Genomic DNA, 22,613 nt, shown 5'->3' on the forward strand with positions numbered 1-22,613 from the left:
TTGCAGAAACTCCAGCGGCCAGCTACGGCTCCCTCGCTCATGGCTGGCCGGGGACTAGCCGGCTCCAGTCACGCCCGCGCCCAGACACAAAGCACCCCCAAAAGGAGCCCGTGCACCCTGCGCCCTGTCCGCTCGACAACCCGCAGACCCCCCGAAAGTTACAGCGCGCACACACACCTGCAGGCCCCCCTTGGTCGCCCCTGCCAGACCCCCAGCGTGGCGGGGCACGCGTCCGAGGGAGGACAGCTCCGTGGCTCCATGCGACTGCTTCGCGAGCCCGGGCGGGCCACCGGTCAGCGGCTCTGGGCTACGGAGCGCGCCGGGGCCTCAGCTCGCCCGCGGCGCATCGCGCGCCCTCCTCCTCCTCGCCGGGGCCTTTCCGAGGAGCCCACACCCACTTGACATCAGCACCGACCAAAGCACGTGGCGCAGCGCCAGACGGCGGACCCCAGCGGTCCAGAGCGCGCCCCAGGTGCTGCCGTTCGGCCGGGACGGCGCGTCCGAGCCCAGCACATTCCTTTCCTCGTAGAGGATGCTGCAAGTGGGAGGGGTAGAGAGGCTGAGGAGGGGGAGGGAAATGGGCGGAGGGGCAGGACCTGCGGCCTCAGAACTGCGCTGTTCTGGCGTCTAGCCAGACACCAGCAGACCTGTCATCCGTTGCCGCAAGTGTCCATCGGCTGGGAAGACCAGGCTGCAGGAGACCCGGGTTGCTGTCGTCTCCCCTCCAAGAGTCCTGACCTTGAATGCTCTTCCCCACAATGATTCAAGGAGTCTTCTAACAACCCCTGGTAAATTGCGGGAACGGATTCTGACAAGCCAGGAATGAAGGCTTGGTTGGATGTGACTGCGACCTCATCGCCCAGGAGGCCGCTATCAGGCACCCAGCGAAGGAGACCATACCCTCTGGCTTGTCTCTGCCCTGGCAACCTCAACTATGTCTCTTTTCTTTCTCTCTTTTCTCAATGCCCTTGGCAATAAGGGATCACTCTCCTGATCCTGCAGGCAATCAGAACTACAGCACCTCTCAGCAGCCCACACACACTTCTAATTCATTCATTAGCACCCGTCCAAATATTCACACATGCAAACATTTAAGGGTTAGTATATGCCAGGAGCAACAGATAATCTTCCTACACTCACAGTGCTTCTACTCTAGTCAGGGAGACCTATATTAAATACAGAACAAGGTAATTACCATTGTTGCAAGGGGATTACAGAGGTGCTATAAGAATGCACCAGGGAGCCTTAAGTCTTGGCAGTCAAGAAAGGATCCCTGACGAAGTGATACTTGACAAAGCTGAGACGTTACCCAGTGGGTGGGAAAGTTCAGGCAAAACCACTGGGTATTAAAGTGTAAGCTTGCTTCCATTCACAGGTGGAGATGATTAGGCAGAAGTGGAAATGCCATGCTAGGCACATCTGGGCTTTTATCCAGGTGGGGCATAGGGTGGCTCCCAGGCCCTAGAAGAGAGCCTGGCTATCTGTCCAAAGAGGCCCTTATGTCTGTTTTCTCATCTCTCCCTGATCCATGGCTGTCCTACCTCTGCAAAAGAGCGCTGTACAGGAATTTGGAAACCTTCACTTGAGGCTCCAACTCAGTCATCAATTTGCTGTGTGGCCATACAGAAATCCCTTCCACTCTCTGGTATCAGTGTCTCTATCTAAAATAAGAGGTTGGGTCGGGCGTGGTAGCGATAGCCTGCAGCCATAGCTAGTCAGGAGGCTGAGGCGGGGGTGGGGGCAGGGAGGGAATGGCTTGAGCCCAGGAATTTGAGACTGCGGTGATCTGTGATGCACTCCATCCTGGGTGACAAAGCGAGACCTTGTCTCAAAACAAAATAAAAATAAAATGATTAGGTTGGATTAGGACATTGTTTCTCCATATATTTTTTTAAACCATACTTCCTTTTGGATAAATATACAAATGCCATTCCCATTCTTCTATGGTGACCAAATTATTTTCCAAATCAAAAATTATAATAGTGAATACGCTTTTTAAAACTATATATGCCCTTTAAGTATTAAGCAATATTCTGTCTTTAGATGTCTGCTGAAGATAGCTTGGAGGCCAGAGTAAAGAAATGGCCTCCAAAGCTCACCCTTCTGTTATCTTTCCCCACCCTCCCCCACAACCCAGCCACCAGCACTTATCATCTCTAGCCTCCTTTCATGTACTCTTTCCAGGACAAATTGGCCAGACAATGAATAGAAGCCCTGGGTCATCCAAAAAAAACAAAAAAGGCATGCTATGCAAGACTCCTTTGAATAATAACTTCCAGTAACGTTGGCAAGAAGACACTTTGAAGGAAGCATGCAATGACCTTGGGGACAATTTGGCAATATGAATTAAAAGGCTTTAAAATGCTCATATCCTGTGAACCATCAATTCCGCAACCAAGAATTTATCCAGAATACTTCATTGTGGATGAGCACAAAGATTTATCCGCAAGGATGTTCATCTCATCATTTTTATAAGAGCAAGTAATTGGAAATGATCTAATTGTACAACAGGAAATTGGTTAATAAACTGTGGTACATGCTTACGATGGAATACATACAACTTTTAAAATGATATACTAAATACTTACTGTTGAATAAAACAAAATGTTACAAAACAAATCATCCCAATTGTGTGTGGAGGGGGAAGGGGGAGTCTGTTGGGGAGGGAGGTGGTAAGCACCTGTGTTTATTTTTCTTACTGGTTGACTCAGAACCTACTATCTGAGGTAAAATGTGATGCCACTATGGCATGTCATCCTCACAACAAGTAAATTTATCAACCCATATTAAAGTATAGAACCTTAACATTAAAACAGAATGTGATGGTTCACGCCTGTAATCCTAGCACTTTGGGCATTGCTGAGGTGGGAGGATCTCTTGAGCCCAGGAGCTTGAGGTTGCAGCGAGCTATGATTGCACCACTGCACTCCAGCCTGGGTGACAGAGTGAGACTTTGTCTCAAAAACAAAAACAAAAAAACAGAATGAAATTAACCTTACAGGCAAGCTGGAACAGAATTCAATTTTCTACTACCATCTACTCACCATTAGGGGTTTGATAGTAATCTTAAAGGTAGATTGGTTTTGTCCCCAGATTTTTTTTTTTTGTATTTGTATTTGGAGACACAGTATTCTTGCTCCATCATGTTAGTGCAGTGGTACAATCACAGCTCACTGCAGCCTCGACCTCCCAGAGCTCAAGTGGTTCTCCCACCTCAGTCTTCTGAGTAGCTGACACTACAAGCATGTGCCACCATGCCCAGCTAATTTTTTTTTTAATTTTTTTAGAGATGGGGACTCACTATGTTGTCCAGGCTGGTTTCAAATCCTGGGCTCAAGTGATCCTCCCACCCTGCCCTCTCAAAGTGCTGGGATTACAGGCATGAGCCACAGCACCTGGCCCTCATGTAGATTTTTGTTGCTCTTAAGCCTAATTTTAGTGTGCATAAAAATTACTGTCCATGGTAGTTTAGGGTACATTTGACTTTATGAGATTTTTTTTTACCATACACTATAATTTTAGAACCTAATCATTGTTTGAAAGTTCAGTTAATAAATAAATAAATAAATAAAAGACTACTAGAGGGATATTTACCAAAATGTTAACAATGTCAGAATTACAGTTGATTTTTACTTCCTCCTTTGGAATTTTCTGTGTTTCTGAAGTTGTCAGACAATAAACATATAGTACTTTGGTAATCACAACATAAAATGCTGCTTAAAAATAACTGCATTTAAAAAACTCTCCAGAAGATAAACTAAAAAGAAACTATGCCTTGACTTTTAAAGGGGTGACTGACCATGCCCTTCATATTCCTTCCCTCTGCAAGCTTTGATACGGCCCCAGTTGGTGCCCCAACACCCAAGGACAGAAAGTACATCGTCGCTAGGATACCATGCAGGAAAAACTGGCAAGAAAATTATTTTTACATTTACCTCCTGGGCTATGCTTATAATAATGCTCAGAAGCTTAAACTAAAGGTTCCAGCATGAAGCAGCCATGACCATCAGCTAATGAGTCTGTCCCCTACTCCCAAAACTCTCTACCAAATATTCTGGGTTCTTAATAAGCCGAGAGCATATACTGCATATACTCTTGGTCCTAAGAACCCAAAACTGTTCACCTTGCTTTTCTCACACCTGGTGTGCCACCAAGCACACAGGCAAGAATCAGCTGAATAAGAGCAAGCCATAGATAAGACTGGGCTCAGTAATAACTGGTTGGGTGATCTCTGCCTCCCCCTCTTCTTGGTAAATAGCCTAATAAAGCCCCTACTTTCCTTTTAGGGGGTGGAGGTAAAAGCTCTTGAACAAAAGGAACTGCACCACCTCAGTGTAGGGGATTATTATTTAATGAAAGTATGTGCTGGGGCTGGGCGTGGTGGCTCACGCCTGTAATCCCAGCACTTTGGGAGGCCGAGGTGGGTGGATCACAAGGTCAAGAGATCGAGACCATCCTGGCCAACATGGTGAAACCCCGTCCCTAGTAAAAATACAAAAAATTAGCTGGGCGTGGTGGCGTGTGCCTGTAATCCCAGCTACTCGGGAGGCTGAGGCAGGAGAATCACTCGAACCCAGGAGGTGGAGGTTGCAGTGAGCTGAGATTGCGCCACTGCACTCCAGCCTGGCAACAGAGTGAGACTCCGTCTCAAAAAAAAATAAAAATAAAAATAAAAATAAAGTATGTGCTGGGATATTTTGGGGAGCAGGGAGCTGGCCAGTTGTGGATGCTTTGGCGCAAGGCTGTTAAACTACAATTTGCTTCACATTTTGAGCTTTCCAAGAACCTAGAGGGCTCATAGACCAGAGGAAGGAACAGAGGTAAGAAAGACAACTCTGTTGACTTTCTCTTGTGGCATTACCCAGGAACTCTTAATCCAAGGACTGAAGGCAGATAGGATTAAAACTCCAAGCTGAGGGCCCAAGTTTCTCAAAACAGTATAGGTAGATGGGCATGGTGGCACCTGCCTACAGCCCCAGCTACTTGGGAGGCTGAGGAAGGAGGATCCCTTGAACCCAGGAGCTAGAGATTACAATGAGCTATGATTGTGCCACTTCACTCCAGCCTGGGCAACAGAGAAAGACCTTGTCTCAAAATCAAATAAATAAAAAATAAAAATACAATAGGCAAAACCACCAGGACAGGATCTAAAGATAAGGGATGCTTGTATTATTTGACCACTTTAATTCAATAATCATTTAATCCCTTACCAGTCATTGCAAATACCAACATTCTCTGCTCAAAATAAAACGCATGATTTCCAAGCCAGACAGAGCTGCCATTAGGTTACATTTTAAATCCACCTAGAGTCTAATCAAGCTAATTTTACTGTTATTGTGTCTATTGAAACATGAGGCCTTTATTTAGAGAGTGAACAGAGGGGAGGAAAATACAAACATTAAACGCTGGGAATTTTGATCATTCCAGAATTGCTTCTGGGAGGAAAGTAACAAAAACAAACATGAATTTTAAAAATAATTTTAACGGGACCAAATGCATCAGAAGGTCCACCCACTGGAGAGCTGGCCAGTGCCTTAGAACCAGGCAACAGCTCAGGGACAGAAATGAGGCTCCCTGCCTCGCCTAAGCTGGAAACATGGAGCACACCATCAAGGAAGACAACTTGGGCCTAGCACCTGGCACCTAGGGGCCATTAAGGTGGGAAAAAAGCCTACTTGCTCCATGGCCAGAGACCAAAAGCTATCTAAATACAAGTTTTAATAAAATAATTAATAAATAGCTTTATTGATTTTTTAAAATCAAAGAACAAAACCAAATCACAAAACACCTAATAAGCTAGAACAACTATGACCAATGATCTTCATACTTATATTTTAACCAGAACAACCCCACGTTAGAAATGAAGATTTCAGGGGCCCACCACCAGAGAATTGAATGCCAAAAGTCTAGAGTGAGCCCAGGAATCTGCATTTTAGCAAGCCCTCAGTGATTTGGCTGCTTGTGGTCTGGAACCCACACTGAGAAATTCTAAGCCAAGAGGCCAGAAAGACCTAATATACCTGTCTACCTTTACCTTCTAGCAAGAGTCACCTAAGGAGGCTTGAATTAATTCATAATTGAAGCTGAGGCCAGGTGCAGTGGCTCACAGCTATAATCCCAACAGTTTGGGAGGCTGAGGCGGCCAAATTACTTCAGGTCAGGAGTTCAAGATCAGCCTGGCCAACATGGTAAAATCCTGTCTCTACTAAAAAAATACAAAACAAACAAAACACAAAACAAAACAAAACAAAAAACTTAGCTGGGCATGGTGGCGCGCCTGTAATCCCAGCTACTTGGGAGGCTGAGAATGCCTTGAACCCAGGAGGCAAAGACTGCAGTGAGCCGAGATTGTACAACTGCACTCCAGCCTGGGGGACAGAGTGAATGAGATTCCATCTCCAAAAAAAAAAAAAAAGGGAAGAAGAAGAAGCTGAACAGAATCCAACTGGAACCTCTTGGGATATCTTTTGGATTCCTAGTTCTCCAAAATTACAAAACTAGGGCATGATGAAAGGTGCCAGAAAGAGGAAAATACAAGTAAAGAAAGCATTGGCCACACAGGAAGGTCTATAAAACTGTTAAATTTTAAAAGGATGAAGATGATATACCTTTGACACCTGCACAGTCTCATCTTTTACTCATAAGCCAGGTATGAATGCTCTCAACTCACCAGTGTTATCACCTATAAACTCCATGAACTCTCATAGATGTGAGTTAAAATCTAGGCTCACCCACTTACCAGCTGGGGGACCCTGGATAATTTTTTTTCTTCCCTGAGCCACTATTCCTCAACTCTAATGTGGGATTAAAAATACCTACCTCTGTAGTATTATTATGAAGATTAAATAACAGAATGGTATAATAGCATGGGACACAATAGTACTAAATAAATGATGGCTATCATTATTCATTCCTTTTTTTTTTTTTTTTCTGAGACAAAGTCTTGCTTTGTCACCTAGGCTGGATTGTGGTGGCATGACCATAGGTCGCTGCGGCCTCCAACTCCTGGGCTCAGGTGATCCTCTCACCTCAGCCTCCCCACCCAGTAGCCAGGACTACAGGTGCACACCACCTCGCCTGGCTAATTTTTCAATTTTTGTTGGTAGAGACAGGACCTTGCTATGTTGCCCAGGCTGGTCTTGAATTCCTGGACTCAAGCAATCCTTTTGCCTGGGCCTCCCAAAGTGTTGGGATTACAGGCATGAGCTGCCACACCCCACCTGTCAACTAATAAACATTTATTTTCAGGCCTTCTACAAATCATGACTAGTAACCACAGTAGATGTAGTAGTGACAGAAGAGACAGAGGGACAGAAATACTGATAATAAATAAGCAAACAAAATATTTCAGATATTAACATGTGCTATGAAGAAACCAAACTGTGATATGTGCAGGTCAGGGTATGCATCAGGTAAGACCTCGCTAAGGTGTGGTATTTAAGCTAAGACCCAGGGGAAGAGCTGTCCTGGCACAAGAATAGATGGGAATAAACTAAGTTTGTTCCTGGGAAGGAAGAAGGACAAGTGAGGCTGGAACTCAGTGACCAGTGGGAAGGGTAGGAAAAGATGAGGTAGGGGAGTCGGGTTAGCCTTATAATACCTAGTAGGAATTTGGGTTCTCTTCCAAAGACAATAGGAAGCCATGGAAGGGTTTAAAAGAAAGGAGGCATAATCTGATTTGCTTTTCAAAAAGATTTCTGTATCTTCTATGTAGAGGATGGCCCGGGGATTAAGGACGATAAAAACCTAATAGTTACTCGGTGCTTAGCTATGTGCTCTGAATTGTCCTAAGAACTCTGTATGTATGGTCTCCTTTAATCCTCATGAAAACTTTTTGAAATGAGTACTATTATAGTCCCAGTTTTACAGATGACAAAACCCAGGCATAAAGAGGTCAGGTAACTTGCCTATCACAGTAAGTGGAGGATCCAGTATGCAAAGCCAGTCTGACTACAGTTCCATGCCAACGCCTCTGAAAAGAAGTGGGGAAAAGCAGGGAGATGAGCTAAAGAGACTGCTGCAGCAGTACAGGCGGGAGAGGACAGTGGCTGGCCAAAATGGCAACAGTGAAACTCCTGGGAGGGATTCAGCTTTGCCAAGTGTGTTAGTGGTAGTGCCAACAGGACTCACTGATGGGATTTATGACTGGAGAGAAGGAAAGAGAAAAACAAGACTTCCAGCGTTTTGGTTTGAGCAACTGAGTGGATGCCGGCACTGTTTCCTGAAATGAATAAGCCTGGGAGAAGGACAAGTCAAAGGGGAGGGGAGGTGTTAAAATTGATCAAGAACTCTGTTTTGGACATGTTAGTTTGACATGTTGATTAAACGTCCAAGAGGAAAAGTCACAAAGCCAGTGAGCTATGGTGGTCTCCACTCAGGGAGGGGGCAGAAGATGTAATCAGTGGCATCTCATGGTCTTGTGAATCCTTCCTGGGTATATGGAGAAAGTGGCTCTCCCAGCTAGAGACCTTCGGTGGCTTGTAACAAGCAAGAGCAGAGCCAAATCGCAGCACAAGATTGTAACTTGTTCAAGGCTGAGAGCACGCTGCCCAGGCAACCCTCTGTGATCCAGCAAAGTCTGCCTCCCAGCCCCATCCTCTGCATCAGCTTCCTGGGAGCCTATCTGAGCAGCATTCTTTCAGGATGACCTCCAGCAAACCAGGCCTCCAGAAAGCAACAGGAAGCCCTCTGGTCCTGGAGGAGAGGCTGGAGACAGGAGCCGTGGAAGAAAGATAAGTTATCGTGCCTCCTGCCGGCTTGGGAGAAGAGGATTTCACCGTCCCCTTCCACTTCAACACTCCCTTTTTTGGTCCTCTTATCACTGCAGCCCATCAGGGTATGAGGTCCTGGAACCACTTATAAGGGCCTGAGTGCCATGATAATGAAAGGGTTTCCAAAATAAGCTTCCCAAATGCCCTGCTGGCACTCAGGCTACAGCATTTCCAGAAAAATGCCAAACTCGCTTGATAAAATACTTTTAGAATTGACACCTCCTTGGCTCAGATGAAGTGGGTGTGTGCTGGGGGTCAGGTAGAGGTTTGGAGGGAAAAAAAAGCAATTTTCAAAGTTCAGCTGAAATGTCAGGAACATGAAGCAGCCCATGTTTACAGAGAGCTTTCCAAAACCCAGAGTAGCTTCCAAGTCGCTTTTTAAAAAATGGCTACATCAACTTGTCCAATGAACTGGCTTTTTACCTAAACAGAAATAGTACCAGGCTATTGCCATTCTCCTTGTCTCCTTAGGCTTAATCTCCTAATATAATTTATATTCCTATTGATCCTGATTGTTTTATTTTGTTATCCATATTTCATCCTTTTCCCATAAGTTACCTCAAATCCACTGTGGAACAGGATAAGCAATAAATGAATACTCAGTGTATGGTCTTATTCCTGGATATTAAATGTTCAGATTCATGTAATTAATAAAGGTTGTTTACTGTGGATATTAATTAGAGGTTAAGGGGAGGAAATATCCTAATTAATATGTAAAATACTTTGAAATTTTTATCTCTTACAGTAAAAAAAAGAGTCTGGTTATAATTAGCACCTGTATTTTTCATACTTTTCTGTCCCTAATTGCCTAAACAATAATTTCTGGGGAAAGTAGGTGAAATCTTAATGTACTACATGTGAATGGGCGATTTTCTGGCTCTTACCATTCAAACTAGGAACAAGACGCCAGTTCAGTAACTGTGTTACTTCTTCCAAATAAGACTTGTCAAAGCTACTGTGGGGAAATTGGGAAAAAGAACCTAAATCTATCCACAAATAAATATCGAATGTGAGGCTGGGCATGGTGGCTCACGCCTGTAATCCCAGCACTTTGGGAGGACAAGGCAGGCAGATCAACTGAGGTCAGAAGTTCAAGCCCAGCCTAGCCAATATGGTGACACCCCATCTCCACAAAAATACAACATTAGCTGGGCATGGTGGCATATGCCTGTAATCCCAGCTACTCGGGAGGTTGAGGCAGAAGAATCGCTTGAACCCGTTGCAGTGAGCCAAGATCGTGCCATTGCACTCCAGCCTGGGTGACAGAGTGAGACTCCGTCTCAAAAAAAAGATTAAATGTGTCGGTCCTTTTCTAGTGTGGGGAGGGGTAAAGGCATGTCAGTGCCCACTGCTATTCTCTGGTGTCCTTTTAAAGGTAGAAACATGCTTTAAAATATGAAATAGCCAGCAGTCTAGAAACACAACTTTGGAGACATAAAAGTTATTAGGTTTTCCAAATCACTGATACGAGGCAAAATCCTTACTGAGACTAGGGGGCCAAAGATAGAACTGAAAGCCTTGTGACATTTGCAAACACCACCCTAAGTGCCTTCTTCAGGGATACTCTCTCTACATAATCCTGAATGTTGCAATTATTCAGATCCCCATGTGCAGGCAGCACATGTTTTTGAGGCTCATTCTCAAGGGACCAAAGGAAAAGTGGTATTTTTGTCTAGCATTTTTTTTATCACCAGAATTCACTATAACCAGTATCTTGGCACTCCAAGAGCACACAGTGATGACAGATGCTTATAATGTTCACCCTGAAGACTTGCAACCTTGTGGAAGAACAGACGGATCAAATTATGCCTTGTTGCAATTTGAAATGTGTTTTACTGCCTTCTAATATTTTGAAGACTGACAATCTATGCAGCACACGGTAGGTGGCAACACTGAGCCAGGAGAACATCCCATTTGCCAACCTTGCTGAATAGAGAAAGTTTAATATGATAATGAACCCCTTTTAAAAAATCAGGTCTCCGCAGGGCACAGTGGCTCATGCCTGTAATCCCAGCACTTTGGGAGGCCGAGGTGGGCGGATCACAGGGTCAGGAGTTCAAGACCAGCCTGGCCAACATAGTGAAACCCTGTCTCTACTAAAAAATACAAAAAATGAGCCAGGCGTGGTGGCAGGTGCCTGTAATCCCAGCTACTCGGGAGGCTGAGGCAGGAGAATTGCTTGAACCCGGGAGGCGGAGGTTGCAGGGAGCCGAGCTTATGCTATTGTACTCCAGCCTGGGAAATAGCGTGAGACTCTGTCTCAAAAAAAAAATAATAATAATAATCAGGTCTCTATTAGAATAATGACAACAGGGACAAAGCAATTAAAAACACATGCCTAACAAATTTGGAATCAAAAGCACCATCAAATGTACTTCCTGGCATGTTGTCATTTCCCACCTCCACTCTCCCAATCATTGGGCAAATCCAATTATATTCCTGGAGACACCCAAATCATGCTTCTTCTCTCCCTTTCTCTCCAGTGGCTTTTATGAAAATAATATTCAACTTTAATGCATCTGCACTTCAGGAGACAGTGTGATAAGAACAATAAACACATTCACCATGTGCAGAAACCAGGGAAAATGAGTTCTGAGACTATCTTTGCCAACCCCAGGTGTGGGCTTTCTTTTCCCTAAACTCAGGCGATATTGGAATGTAGCAGCTGTCAGAAAGCAGCAATGGTCTGTGCCAGAAATACCTTTGCTGAGCTGCTCTAATTGCCAAGAGATAAGAACCCATAACTCACACAGACACTTGTGGCTCTGGCTCAGAAACAGCAGGCAGAAAGGAAAGAGCATGGCTTCCAGCAATGTGACCTTGGGCAAGCTGTTTCCCTCCCCCTGAGCCTCAGTCTCCCTCATCTTTGAGGACTACCAGCAACATGTATCAAGTACCAATTACAGGATTGGATTTATAGCAGGTTAATAACCTGGAGTCGTTGTTATTAACAATCTCCAAATTGTTAATAACCGTGGAGTAAAATGAGCTTGGAGATGGCCACCAAGCTCTCTGGACAAGAGACAGTTTGCACGCTTGAAAGGGCCTTGATTTCCTGGGAAGACACTACAAGAATCAGTCACATAAAATCCCTGAATGCTTTGGCCTTATTCATTTGTTCTAACAAATATTTATTGAGGGTATACCATGTGCCAAGATTGTGCTGGGCACTGAGGACAATATGGCCCAAGTCTCATGAGGTATATAGTCTAGTAGAGAACACAAGCTTTCAAAATAATCATCTAAGCACATGAGAATGTACATCTATGATAAGCACTACAAAAGAGAGGTATATGACCATCTGTATCATAGCCACCTAAATTGAGAAATTGGCCCAGTCTGAGGAGCCATATAATGAGGAGTGAATAAGACAAAGAAGAAAGTTGAAGAGGACCTTGTTTATAAGAAATTTAACTTAAAGAAACAAACTAGGAAGCACTTAGCTATCCCTTAACTAGGATGTTTTTCTTTTCTTTTTTTTTTTTAGATGGAGTTTCACTTTTGTTGCCCAAGCTGGGGTGCAATGGCGCCATCTCAGCTCACTGCAGCCTCCACCTCCCAGGTTCAAGCGAGTCTCCTGCCTCAGCCTCCTGAGTAGCTGGGATTACAGGCATGCACCACCATGCCTGGCTAATTTTGTATTTTTAGTAGAGATGGTGTTTCTCCATGTTGGTCAGGCTGGTCTTGAACTCCCGACCTCAGGTGATCCACCCGCCTCGGCCTCCCAAAGTGTTGGGATTACAGGTGTGAGCCACAGCACTCAGATGATGTTTTTCTTTTCTAACAGTAAAATCCAGAAAGCTTACCCTGTTTCCTTTTTGTTTTGGCTGCCAGGAAGCTCCAAGTCAAATGTGCAGCTCAGCAGAAACACAGACCCTTAATGTGAGTGCCTTCGTATTCTTCCCAACCTCCTGGGTTTGTCTTTTTCCTCTTACCTATATTTTCCCTAGTCCTGATTTCAAATTCCTATTTCTATTTTATCATTGTATCTAGTATTCACGGACCTTCAGAGGAAGGAGGCAGGATGCAAACACAAATGTTCTAATATTCTTCCTAAGGTTAAGGGGTTGAGATGGAAAGAATGAACAGGGTGCCCTTTGTGTCCCCTGGCTGGTGTGTTACCCTAGAAGCAGGGAAAGACACGTGGCTTCGTCTGCATTTATACAAATGGTGCATTCTGTTTGATTTGTGTGATCTAGAACGATGGTGCTTTTTCCCATGGCCCCTTTATCATGTATTTATGCCCCAACGAGCAGCTTTCCTTGTGCTCATTTTTTTCTCTGAAACATTTACTGGTCTATTAATACATTTAGTGAACTTACATTCTCAATATTCTAAGATAGGTGCCTCCCTCACTTTTTTTTTCAATTTTGCTCTTTTAATAAAGAAAATTCATTAAATGTGTAACTGAAGTTCTCCCTTTATACCTTTGAAAGGCATGATATATACATAAAAATCCTTAATCAGACCATACATCATGATTTTTGGATCAGAAAATAGTCACCTTCCTCCTATAGTGATTAACATTCACATGTTGGAAGGCTGAAAACAGAATAGAGATGAGAAAGAGATGTGGGAGAGACCATTTTTCAACGTGCAGTTTATCTGCACCTCATTAAAAAATAGAATGTTTTAGGAATAAAACATCCATTTCTTGTAAAAAACAACAACAACAATGTTCCTCTTCCTGGGAAAATGAAATTTTTGTAAATAATAATCAGACACAATTCAAGAAACCACAAACTGTGGCTCTTACCCTTCTCTGGTCCTTGCTTGAATAAAGCTTTGGACTGTCTTTCCCAGGAAAGAAATCCATAAACACAATTTTTTACAATAATTTTGAATTTTAGAAGATTCAAAGATCTCCTAGAGGAATATTCATGAATTTCTTAGGCAGAATCTTCCTAAATGGAGCAAATACCTAAGGATGCCCAAGATCTTTGACAATGTGGCAAGAACATTTGAAAAAATATACTATAAGCTGGACACAGTGACTCCCTCCTATAGTCCCAGCGCTTTGGGAGGCTGAAGCAGGTAGATCATCTTGATGCCAAGAGTTCAGGACTAGGCTGGCCGACATGGTGAAACCCTGTCTCCACTAAAAATACAAAAAATTAGCCAGGTGTGGTGGTGCACGCCTATAACCCCAGCTACTTGGGAGGCTGAGGCAGGAGAATTGCTTGAGTCTGGCAGGCAGAGGTTGCAGTGACCCGAGATCGTGCCACTGCACTCCAGCCTGGGTGACAGAGCAAGGCTCTGTTATCAAAAGAAAAAAAATAAAAATAAAAAATATACTATGAATATTAGCTATACAACATAGATAAAAGCTATGAAGATTAATTAAAATAATAGGAAATTTTAAAAATTTACATATTTAGTTTTTATTGAGTCAATTTAAAGAAAAATACTACACGGGTATTGCAAAAATGCAGAGGTGAGACAGGAATGCTTAAAGTTAAAGAAATACTGCATAGGCGATGCACAGATTCTAGTTTTAAAACTATGCAGATGCTGTCACTCACAAAGTAAATCATTCAGGGCCACTGATTTTTTTCGTGGTTTCTCTCCTCATGTTCCCCAAACCAATTAGCTTGGCAACATACCCTACTCCACCCCAACAAGGCCTTCCTTCTATTAATGAGCCAGAGAATTTCTGGTTTGCTGCAAAGTTTATGAAGAGTGAAAGGGTGCCTTCGGATAGAAAATGTGTGTGGGGTGAAGGGATTGGGGACTCACCCTGAGCTCTCTGGGCAGAGGTAACAGACCAGCTGCATTTCACTGACCCCTAGATCTGATGAGACCCAGACATCACCATAGGAAGTGAGTAAGAAACCCAATGGTTCAGAGAATGGTACCACATTTGCCAAGCCAAAGCCAGGGCCACTGGTGCCTGGGGCAAGAAGGGTTAGCCATGTGGATCTGTCTCCCTCTTCATAAACAATCAAAACTTTAACATTCCTAGCTCAGTGGAACTGAGTTATCTCCCCTACTGGGCTGTAACTTCCAGGGGAAGAAGTACCACTTGTGTCTTCTCAGCCCTGTGTCTCCGGCCCCTAGCACAGTGGCTGGCACATAGTAGGTAATTTGAAAAAAATGGAAGAACTATTTTGGGGTAAGGGAAGAGAAGTATCTCAGATCTTTTCTTCTGCTGTTTTTTTTTTTTTTTTTTTTTTTTTTGAGACAGAGTCTTGCTCTGTCACCCAAGGCTAGAGTGCAATGGCGTGATCTGGGCTCACTGAAACCTCTGCCTCCCAGGTTCAAGCAATTCTCCTGCCTCAGCCTCCTGAGTAGCAGGGACTACAGGCAGGTGCCACCATGCCTGGCTAATTTTTTTGTATTTTTAGTACAGACAGGGTTCCACCAGATTGGCTGCTGGTCTTGAACTCCTGACCTCAGGTGATCCGCCCGCCTCAGCCTCCTAAAGTGCTGGGATTACAGGCGTAAGCCACTGCACCTGGCCTCTTTTGTTTTTCTCTCTGGTGGCTAACAGATGCTTTGTACTAGTAGATGCTCAAGAAATGGTTCCTTTAAAAGTGAATAAACTGCCTGACATAACCAGTAAGTGTTCAAAAATGAAGATAATTACCTTTTTTTGTTTGTTTTTTTAAAGGACAAATGAATCCAACATAGTGCCTTTGTTTTTTCACTTTCCATAGGCAAGTACAGAGAGGCAAACAAAAGGGGAGGAGTGATGGAGCCCTGAATTAAAGCTGCCTGTGGCTTCCCCAGGGCTGTAGACAACAGGCCCAGTCCTCCCTAGCCAGGTGGCTCTGAAGTCATTTCTATCTATTCCATCCCCTAGGGAAGGAATTTTAGGGCTGAGTGTGACACCAAGAACCAGGTGCCCTCCACTCTCTGGATAAACGATTCAGTGAAGATGTGGCATGTCTTTCTCCGACTCAACCCTAGCACTTACCTCCAAGAAATAACTACACTCAGGAGAAGAAAAGTAGTAGAAGCGATGTCCAAGTGAGCTTCCCTTACTGGCTGGGTGAAGGAGGTGGCAAATCACTGAGGTCACTCTTTGCTCTTCAAAAATGGGTACCCCTCCCTAGGGTGTCCTTACCCAGATGGGTCAAATGTTAATGAACAAAGGCTCCATAATCTCAGAGCTGGAAGCAATCCACAAGCTCAGGGCCCATCCCTTTATAATATCCCTGCTGACTGGTCGTCCAGCTTGGATGCCCCTAATGATGAGAGACTCATTATCTATCTTTGGGCTGCTCTATTGAACACCTGGATCTCTATTGTTTTTCTCTGAAAAGGAAGATGGTTTCCAAGGCACTCATGAATAACTTAGCTCATAGAAAGGGGCACCACAGGAGAATTTGGTTCAATTTCCCCTTCTGCCAGCCTAGTGACCTCTTAATTTAGAATCACTGACTCACAGAATTTCTAGAACTAGAAGCAATGGCAATAATAGCTAACATTTACAGAACACTTACTATGAGCCAAGTATATGCTAAGAGCTTTATAGGCATTATCCTATTTAATACAACATTTAATTCTCACACTCTCCTTTGAGCAAGGTATTATTTATTAGCTTTTTTATACATGAGGAAATGAAGCCTCAGTGAGTTTATGTAGCTTGCCCAAGATTACACCATGAAGAAGCGGGTGAGCTAGGAATAAAATCCAAAGTTTTGTACTTAAAACCTTAAAAAAACAGACTACTATGTCAAAACCTAATACATAAAGTAAAGCAGCATTATGTGTGAAGGCCCCTCAGCCAGTGCACAAGCATGGTTAATTATAAGCAACAAACACATCTTGAACTCCTCTGCTGAAAGCACCTCTCTCGAAGGGATTTCCACTGCCTTGTTCACTGCTGTACCTCAGTGTTGCTCCTGGTACATGGAAGCATAAATATTGCTACCTGAATGAATCCAGTGTTTACAGAGTGTTTACTCATGCGTAAGTTCTAAGGATCTTACATGTATTTGCTCAATTAACCCTCACCACAGGTTCTATGAAGCCCATTTTACAGATGAGAAAACTGAGGCACAGAGCACTCAAGTGGTGTTCCCAAGGTCACACAGCTAGTGATAGCGGAATTCAAATTCAAACTTGGGGGGTCAGATTTTGTGCCTCATTGACTATACAGAACCAATCCATTCCCTTAGAACAGGTCTAAGGAGAAAGACTTGAGGCCTGCAGGAGACGCCCTGAAGGCCATGTCAACAGCTAATGGCTGGGCTTCTACTATCAACCACTTCTGCATCCCTGACATCCTGCCTCTGGTTTTTCCTATTCTCCTCATAATCCTACTCTGAAGTAGACATTGGGGCCTTTAGCATCACCATTTTCAAGTTCACTGCTCTGAACTCCCAGGAATGCCACCATTTATAGAGAAACTCAATGACTAGCACCTACTTCAACTCAGCTGTTGCTGACGAGCTGACTCTGCTCTTCTCAGCCCTGCTGTGTGAGTTCCCAGCTGTGTCTCACACACTAGTATCCCAAACACCATCGGGGAAGAGAGTGAAGAAGCAGAGTGGCAGAGAGAAGGCCAAAGATGATAAGGAAGATTGTGAATGGTGCTTTCATCAGTATTTCATAGCAGTTTGATTCCAAGCCCACAGTTTAAAAATGAATTGCTGCGGCCGCTGTAAACTGCTGTCTTCTGGGCTTTGCAGCTCTGCAATAAAAATTCAATCTAAGCAAAGCAATTTCTCCACTTAGGCAACTTTCTTCTTGCCCCTCCCAGAGAGGTTAGGAGACTGTCTTTTAAAATAGTAGATAAACTGCTGAATGCCCTTTAGATTCTATTTCATAAATTCCTACTTCAATAAAACCACCAGTGACAATAAACAACAATGCTAACGCTCAAAGTTGAGTTAAATGATTCAGAATAACTGTTCTAGATGTCCATTTCAAATGTAAAATTTACCTTTTGAATTTGAAAACAGAGCAAACCCTGTAAACTTTTTAAGCTGACTCCCAAAGCTAACCTAACACTTAAAGCACCAGTATCTGATGAAATATAATGCAAGCCACATATGCAATTTTGAAACTTCTAGTTTTTTAAAAAGAGAAAATCAGTGAAATCAATTTTCATAATATATTTTACTTAACCCAAAATATTATTTCAATATGTAATCAGTATAAAAGTTATTATTGCAATACTTTACATTTTTTTTTCTAGTATTAAATCTCTGAACTCTGGGTGTATTTCACATTGACAGCACATCTCAACCCAGACTAGCTGAATTTCAAGTGCTCCATAGCCACATGTGGTCAGTGGCTACCTTTCTGGACAACACAAATCTAAAGCTTTCAAGTCCCAATTTAAAGACCTGCACAGTCTCTCCCTCCCCCGATACAGGAAAGTGCACAGACAGGGCAGAATCAGAGGCTTTTTAGCAGTGAGAACTTGCTGTTGAGCCAAAGCACAGCCTCTTACTCCTTATTTTATATCAAATCCTGTCAAATCAACCACAGGCTTCAAAGATAAATGCTATACTGGAGTGACTCTGATTAAGTCATTGGGCAAGAAAATGGGACTGGGAAGGAGGGATTATTATAATAAATAAGAGTACTGATAATCCCTTACATTTACAGAGTCCACACAGAGATGGGTACTCACATTCATCATCTCATCAGACACTCACACCTGATAACCCTGAGACACGAAGAACCTTCGTGACCAGGAGATCATCCAGGCAGACAGAGACAGTGCCAGGAGAAACTAAGCCCAGGGCTTGGCCTCAGAGTCCCGGGATCTGTCCTTGGGTTCCCAAAGTGCATAAAAGCAAAACTCACTGGAGGCACTTATTTAAAATACAGATTTCCAGGCCCTGCCCAGATATAATAATGAAGACGTTTAGGGGATGGGAAGAAAGGTAGAACCTCAGGGTCTGCATGTTTAAGACATTTCCCAGGTGTTTTTGATGTTGTCTCTTTGGGAATGACTGTACCAAACCACCTTGAAAGAATTAAAGTGGGCCGGGTGCGGTGGCTCACACCTGAAATCCCAGCACTTTCGGAGGCCAAGGCGGGTGGATCACCTGAGGTCAGGAGTTCGAGACTAGCCTGGCCAACATGGTGATACCCTGTCCCTACTAAAAATACAAAAGTTAGCCAGGTGTGGTGGTGGGCGCCTGTAATCCCAGCTACTTAGTAGGCTGAGGCAGGAGAATTGCTTGAACCCAGGAGGCGGAGGTTGCAGTGAGCTGAAACCATGCCATTGCACTCCAACCTAGGCAACAAGAGCAAAACTCCGTCCCCCAAAAAATAAGCCGGGCGCGGTGGCACAGACCTGTAATCCCAGCTACTCAGGAGGCTGAGACAGGAGAATCACTTGAACCCAGGAGGCGGAGGTTGCAGTGAGCTGAGATTGCACCACTGCACTCCAGCCTGGGTGACAGTGTGAAACCCTGTCTCAAAAAAAAAAAAAAAAAAAATTAAAGTTCTTCTCCTTAAAAAAAAAAATTGAATGTGCAAAAACCCATATTTGACAAAACAGGGCACTATTCTCATCCAGGAGACCTCATTCACTGAATTGGACTGCTGGTATCATTCTTTCTGTGTATGTGAGGTACGTTATAACAGACAGGTTAGTAAGACTTGTTGAATTCATGCTGAGCAAATTGTTGGAGATGTTTTTCTCTGTAATTTCAGTGACTTTGCTCCAAGAATCCTGGAGAAAATTTCTTCTCTGTCTGATAATAACGTTAATAACCAATATTTATTAAGCATTTACTATGTTTCACAAATATACATTATCTCATTAATGATTGTTAATCCTTAACAACAATCTTATGAAGTTCATGTTATTGTTATGCCTTAACCAACTCACAGATAAGAACTTTAAGGATCAGAGGAGTTCATTTTTTTTTTCCCCTTCACCCAGGCTCAAGTGCAGTGGCACCACCTCTACTCACTGCAACTTCTGCCTCCCGGGTTCAAGCAATTCTCCTGCCTCAGCCTCCCGAGTAGCTGCATTACAAGCATGTGCCACCATGCCCAGCTAATTTTTGTATTTTTAGTAGAGTTGGGGTTTCACCATGTTGGCCAGGCTGGCCTCAAACTCCTGACCTTAAGTGATTCACCAACCTCAGCTTCCCAAAGTGCTGGAATAACAAGTGTGAGCCACCATGCCCGGCCCCAAAAGAGTTAATATTTTAATCAAGGTTAATTTGAAGTAGGTCTATATAATGCAAAAGCTTCATGATCATTATTCCTCCTAATACTAATACTGGTTTCTTTCTGGCATCTAGTGTATTCTACTAGCCAGTAATAGTGTGTTTACTGTGTTGGCCCACCCTTCACACAGGTGTCCCTCCTCTGTGATTTCACAACCCCTGTAATTGACTGTTGTCTGCCTTCCCCAAAAGACTGAGAGTTCCTTAAGGACAATACCTCTTCACAAAGTCCTGTGGTGCTTGGTAAGGGATGATGGATAGATGGACAGATGGACAGATGGATGAAAGCCTGAAGGGCAGAGAAGGAGGGCTAGATCACTGGATTTTATCAGCCAGGTAAATAGAAGCTCCATGAAGTTTCTAAGCAGGGGCAGGATAAAAACTTTGATCCAGGAATATCTGGCACTCTCTGGAGGTGAGGGGTGGTGAGGGGACATGAGGGGAAGGGAGTAGTTAGGAGGTCCTTAGCAGATCTGAAGGGAAGGAGTCCCAATGCTGGGAGGCAGTAATGCCATATTAAATGGCAGTTTCAAAGGCATCAGGGATCTGGGCCTAAGAAGTGGGCCCACTAGGGACCTGATTAAGAACAAAAGTCCTACAAAGTCTCATACTTTCACTCTCTGGCCTCAAAGGACACTGCTGCTCTGCCTTCCCATCTAGGTAACCGGTGCTCTTTGCTTTGCTTTTAAGATATAACACATTCCCAGCCTCAAAATCCCAGTCTGCTCATGAGGGAGCCACAGACACAAACAGGCAAGATGCCCTCCACTGTCGTTTCCTCCTCACTTAGTGGGAAGCCACTCACTTTCCCAACCTCTCCTCATGGGGGCAGCAGGAGCCTGCTGTGGCGCCACCCATGATCTTTCCCCGTCTGGGTGCTTCTGCTTCTAGCTCCTGGGCTCTTCCTGCTAGAGACCTAAAGGTGGGCAATGCTGGCCAGGAGAGATGGCGTCCATGCCAGCCCATGTCCAGCCAGCCTGAGGCTGAGGCTTCTGGCCTTTCTCCCAGCACCTTCTCCCAAACAATCTAGACACTGGATAACCTGCCCTAAAGAGGACTGGACACCCCACCCACCAGAACCCTCAACCCTGGGACCTCTCCCCGAACGAACGTGTGAAACCCTCCTTTCTCACTCCCTATGACCAGGCAGGATTATACCAACCTTAAAGTGGAGGGGAGGGGGGGACTTTGAAATTGGTCACAGAATATTTTTAGGGTTTGGGAATCACAGGGATTTTAGTTTGTTTATGCTGACTTTTTTGATGTGTTCAAAGAATTTCACTTTAAGTGTTTCCCAAGAGGTTTGCAAAATCAGTATGCACAGAGGATGCCACAAACCTGCCCACAAAGCCCTCCTTCAGTACCTAATTAGAATGGCAAATCAGGATATCTGAAGGCTCTAGGTTTTGAAGCGAAATTTCTGTAGAAAACAGCATAAAAGTACTCATTACTGACAGGCCTCAACTTGCTGTGGGTCTTAATGAGCTTTCTGTTAGACTCTGTTAGACTCGGGCTCCAGCAACACCCCCTCCCCCACAGAGACAACCTAGGGGAAACACTCCCTCGGCCACCATTCTGCTCGGTAAGGTATTTTCCTCTCCACTGATCAAAGTGGAAGAAGAAGGAGACATTTTCAAGTTTAAAAACTCTCATTCCAACTTTGGAGTTTGCAGGCCCCTAATCCCCAGGTGAAAGGGTAAAGTGATTGGGTCATCTGGGCTGCTGGTTCCAAAACGCAGCTGCGCCAGCACCCCCTGGGAACCTATAAAGAATACAGAGGCCTGGGCCCCACAGGACCTGGCATTTTTAAACACCTTTCATGACCACTGACTAGGCTACTGTTTTCTCAGCTACTGGGTTGTACAATCACACCTGAAAGTATCACCTCACACATGTTAGGAGGCCATTATCAAAAAGATGAAAGATAAGTATTGGTGAGGATGTGGAGAAAAGGGAACCTTGTACACTGTTGGTGGGAATGTAAATTCGTACAGCCATTATGGAAAATGGTATAGAGGCTCCTCAAAAAATTAAAAATAGAGGCTGGGTGTGGTGGCTCACACCTGCAATCCTCATACTTTGGGAGGGCAAGGCGGGCAGATCACCTGAGGTCAGGAGTTCGAGACCAGCCTGGCCAACATGGCAAAACTCCATCTCTACTAAAAATAACGAAAATTAGCCAGGCATGGTGAGAGGCACCTGTAATCCCAGCTACTCAGGAGGCTGAGGTAGGAGAATCACTTGAACCAGGGAGGTGGAGGTTGCAGTGAGCTGAGATCGCACCACTGCACTCCAGCCTGAGCGAGAGAGCGAGACTCCACCTAAAAAAAAAAAAAAGAAAGAAAAGAAAAGCAAATATGGCTGGGCGCGGTGGCTCACACTTGTAATCCCAGCACTTTGAGAGGCTGAGGCGGGTGGATTGCCTGAGCTCAGGAGTTCAAGACCACCCTGGGCAACATGGTGAAACCCCGTCTCTACTAATACACAAAAAATTAGCCGGGCTTGGTGGCACATGCCTGTATTCCCAGCTACTTGGGAGGCTGAGGCACGAGAATTACTTGAGCCTCGGAGGCAGAGGCTGCAGTGAGCCGAGATCATGCCACTACACTCCAGCTTGGGCTATAGAGTAAGACTCCATCTCAAAAAGAAAAAAAAGAAAAAAAGAAAAGAAAACATGCATATATATACATAATGGAAC

The 22,613-nt window shown here is 44.2% G+C and overlaps 1 protein-coding gene across 24 annotated transcripts in view; it reads right to left on the reverse strand.

Annotated features, from left to right (window-relative positions):
- PLEKHA7 (pleckstrin homology domain containing A7) overlaps window positions 1–22,613 on the reverse strand; it is a 245,255-nt gene that overhangs the window by 144,474 nt on the left and 78,168 nt on the right. For 2 of the 24 annotated variants that reach the window (XM_016920487.4, XM_054661214.2), the window contains exon 1: window positions 178–539. The exons of the other annotated variants lie outside the window; for them this stretch is intronic. In XM_016920487.4, the coding sequence (XP_016775976.2) occupies window positions 178–260 (83 nt within the window). In that variant the 5' untranslated portion in view covers window positions 261–539. Of the gene's footprint in view, window positions 1–177; window positions 540–22,613 lie in introns of those variants that run through there. 24 annotated transcript variants of the gene reach the window in all.

Source organism: Pan troglodytes, chromosome 9 (genome assembly GCF_028858775.2).
Source record: "Pan troglodytes isolate AG18354 chromosome 9, NHGRI_mPanTro3-v2.0_pri, whole genome shotgun sequence".
Taxonomy (NCBI): domain Eukaryota; kingdom Metazoa; phylum Chordata; class Mammalia; order Primates; family Hominidae; genus Pan; species Pan troglodytes.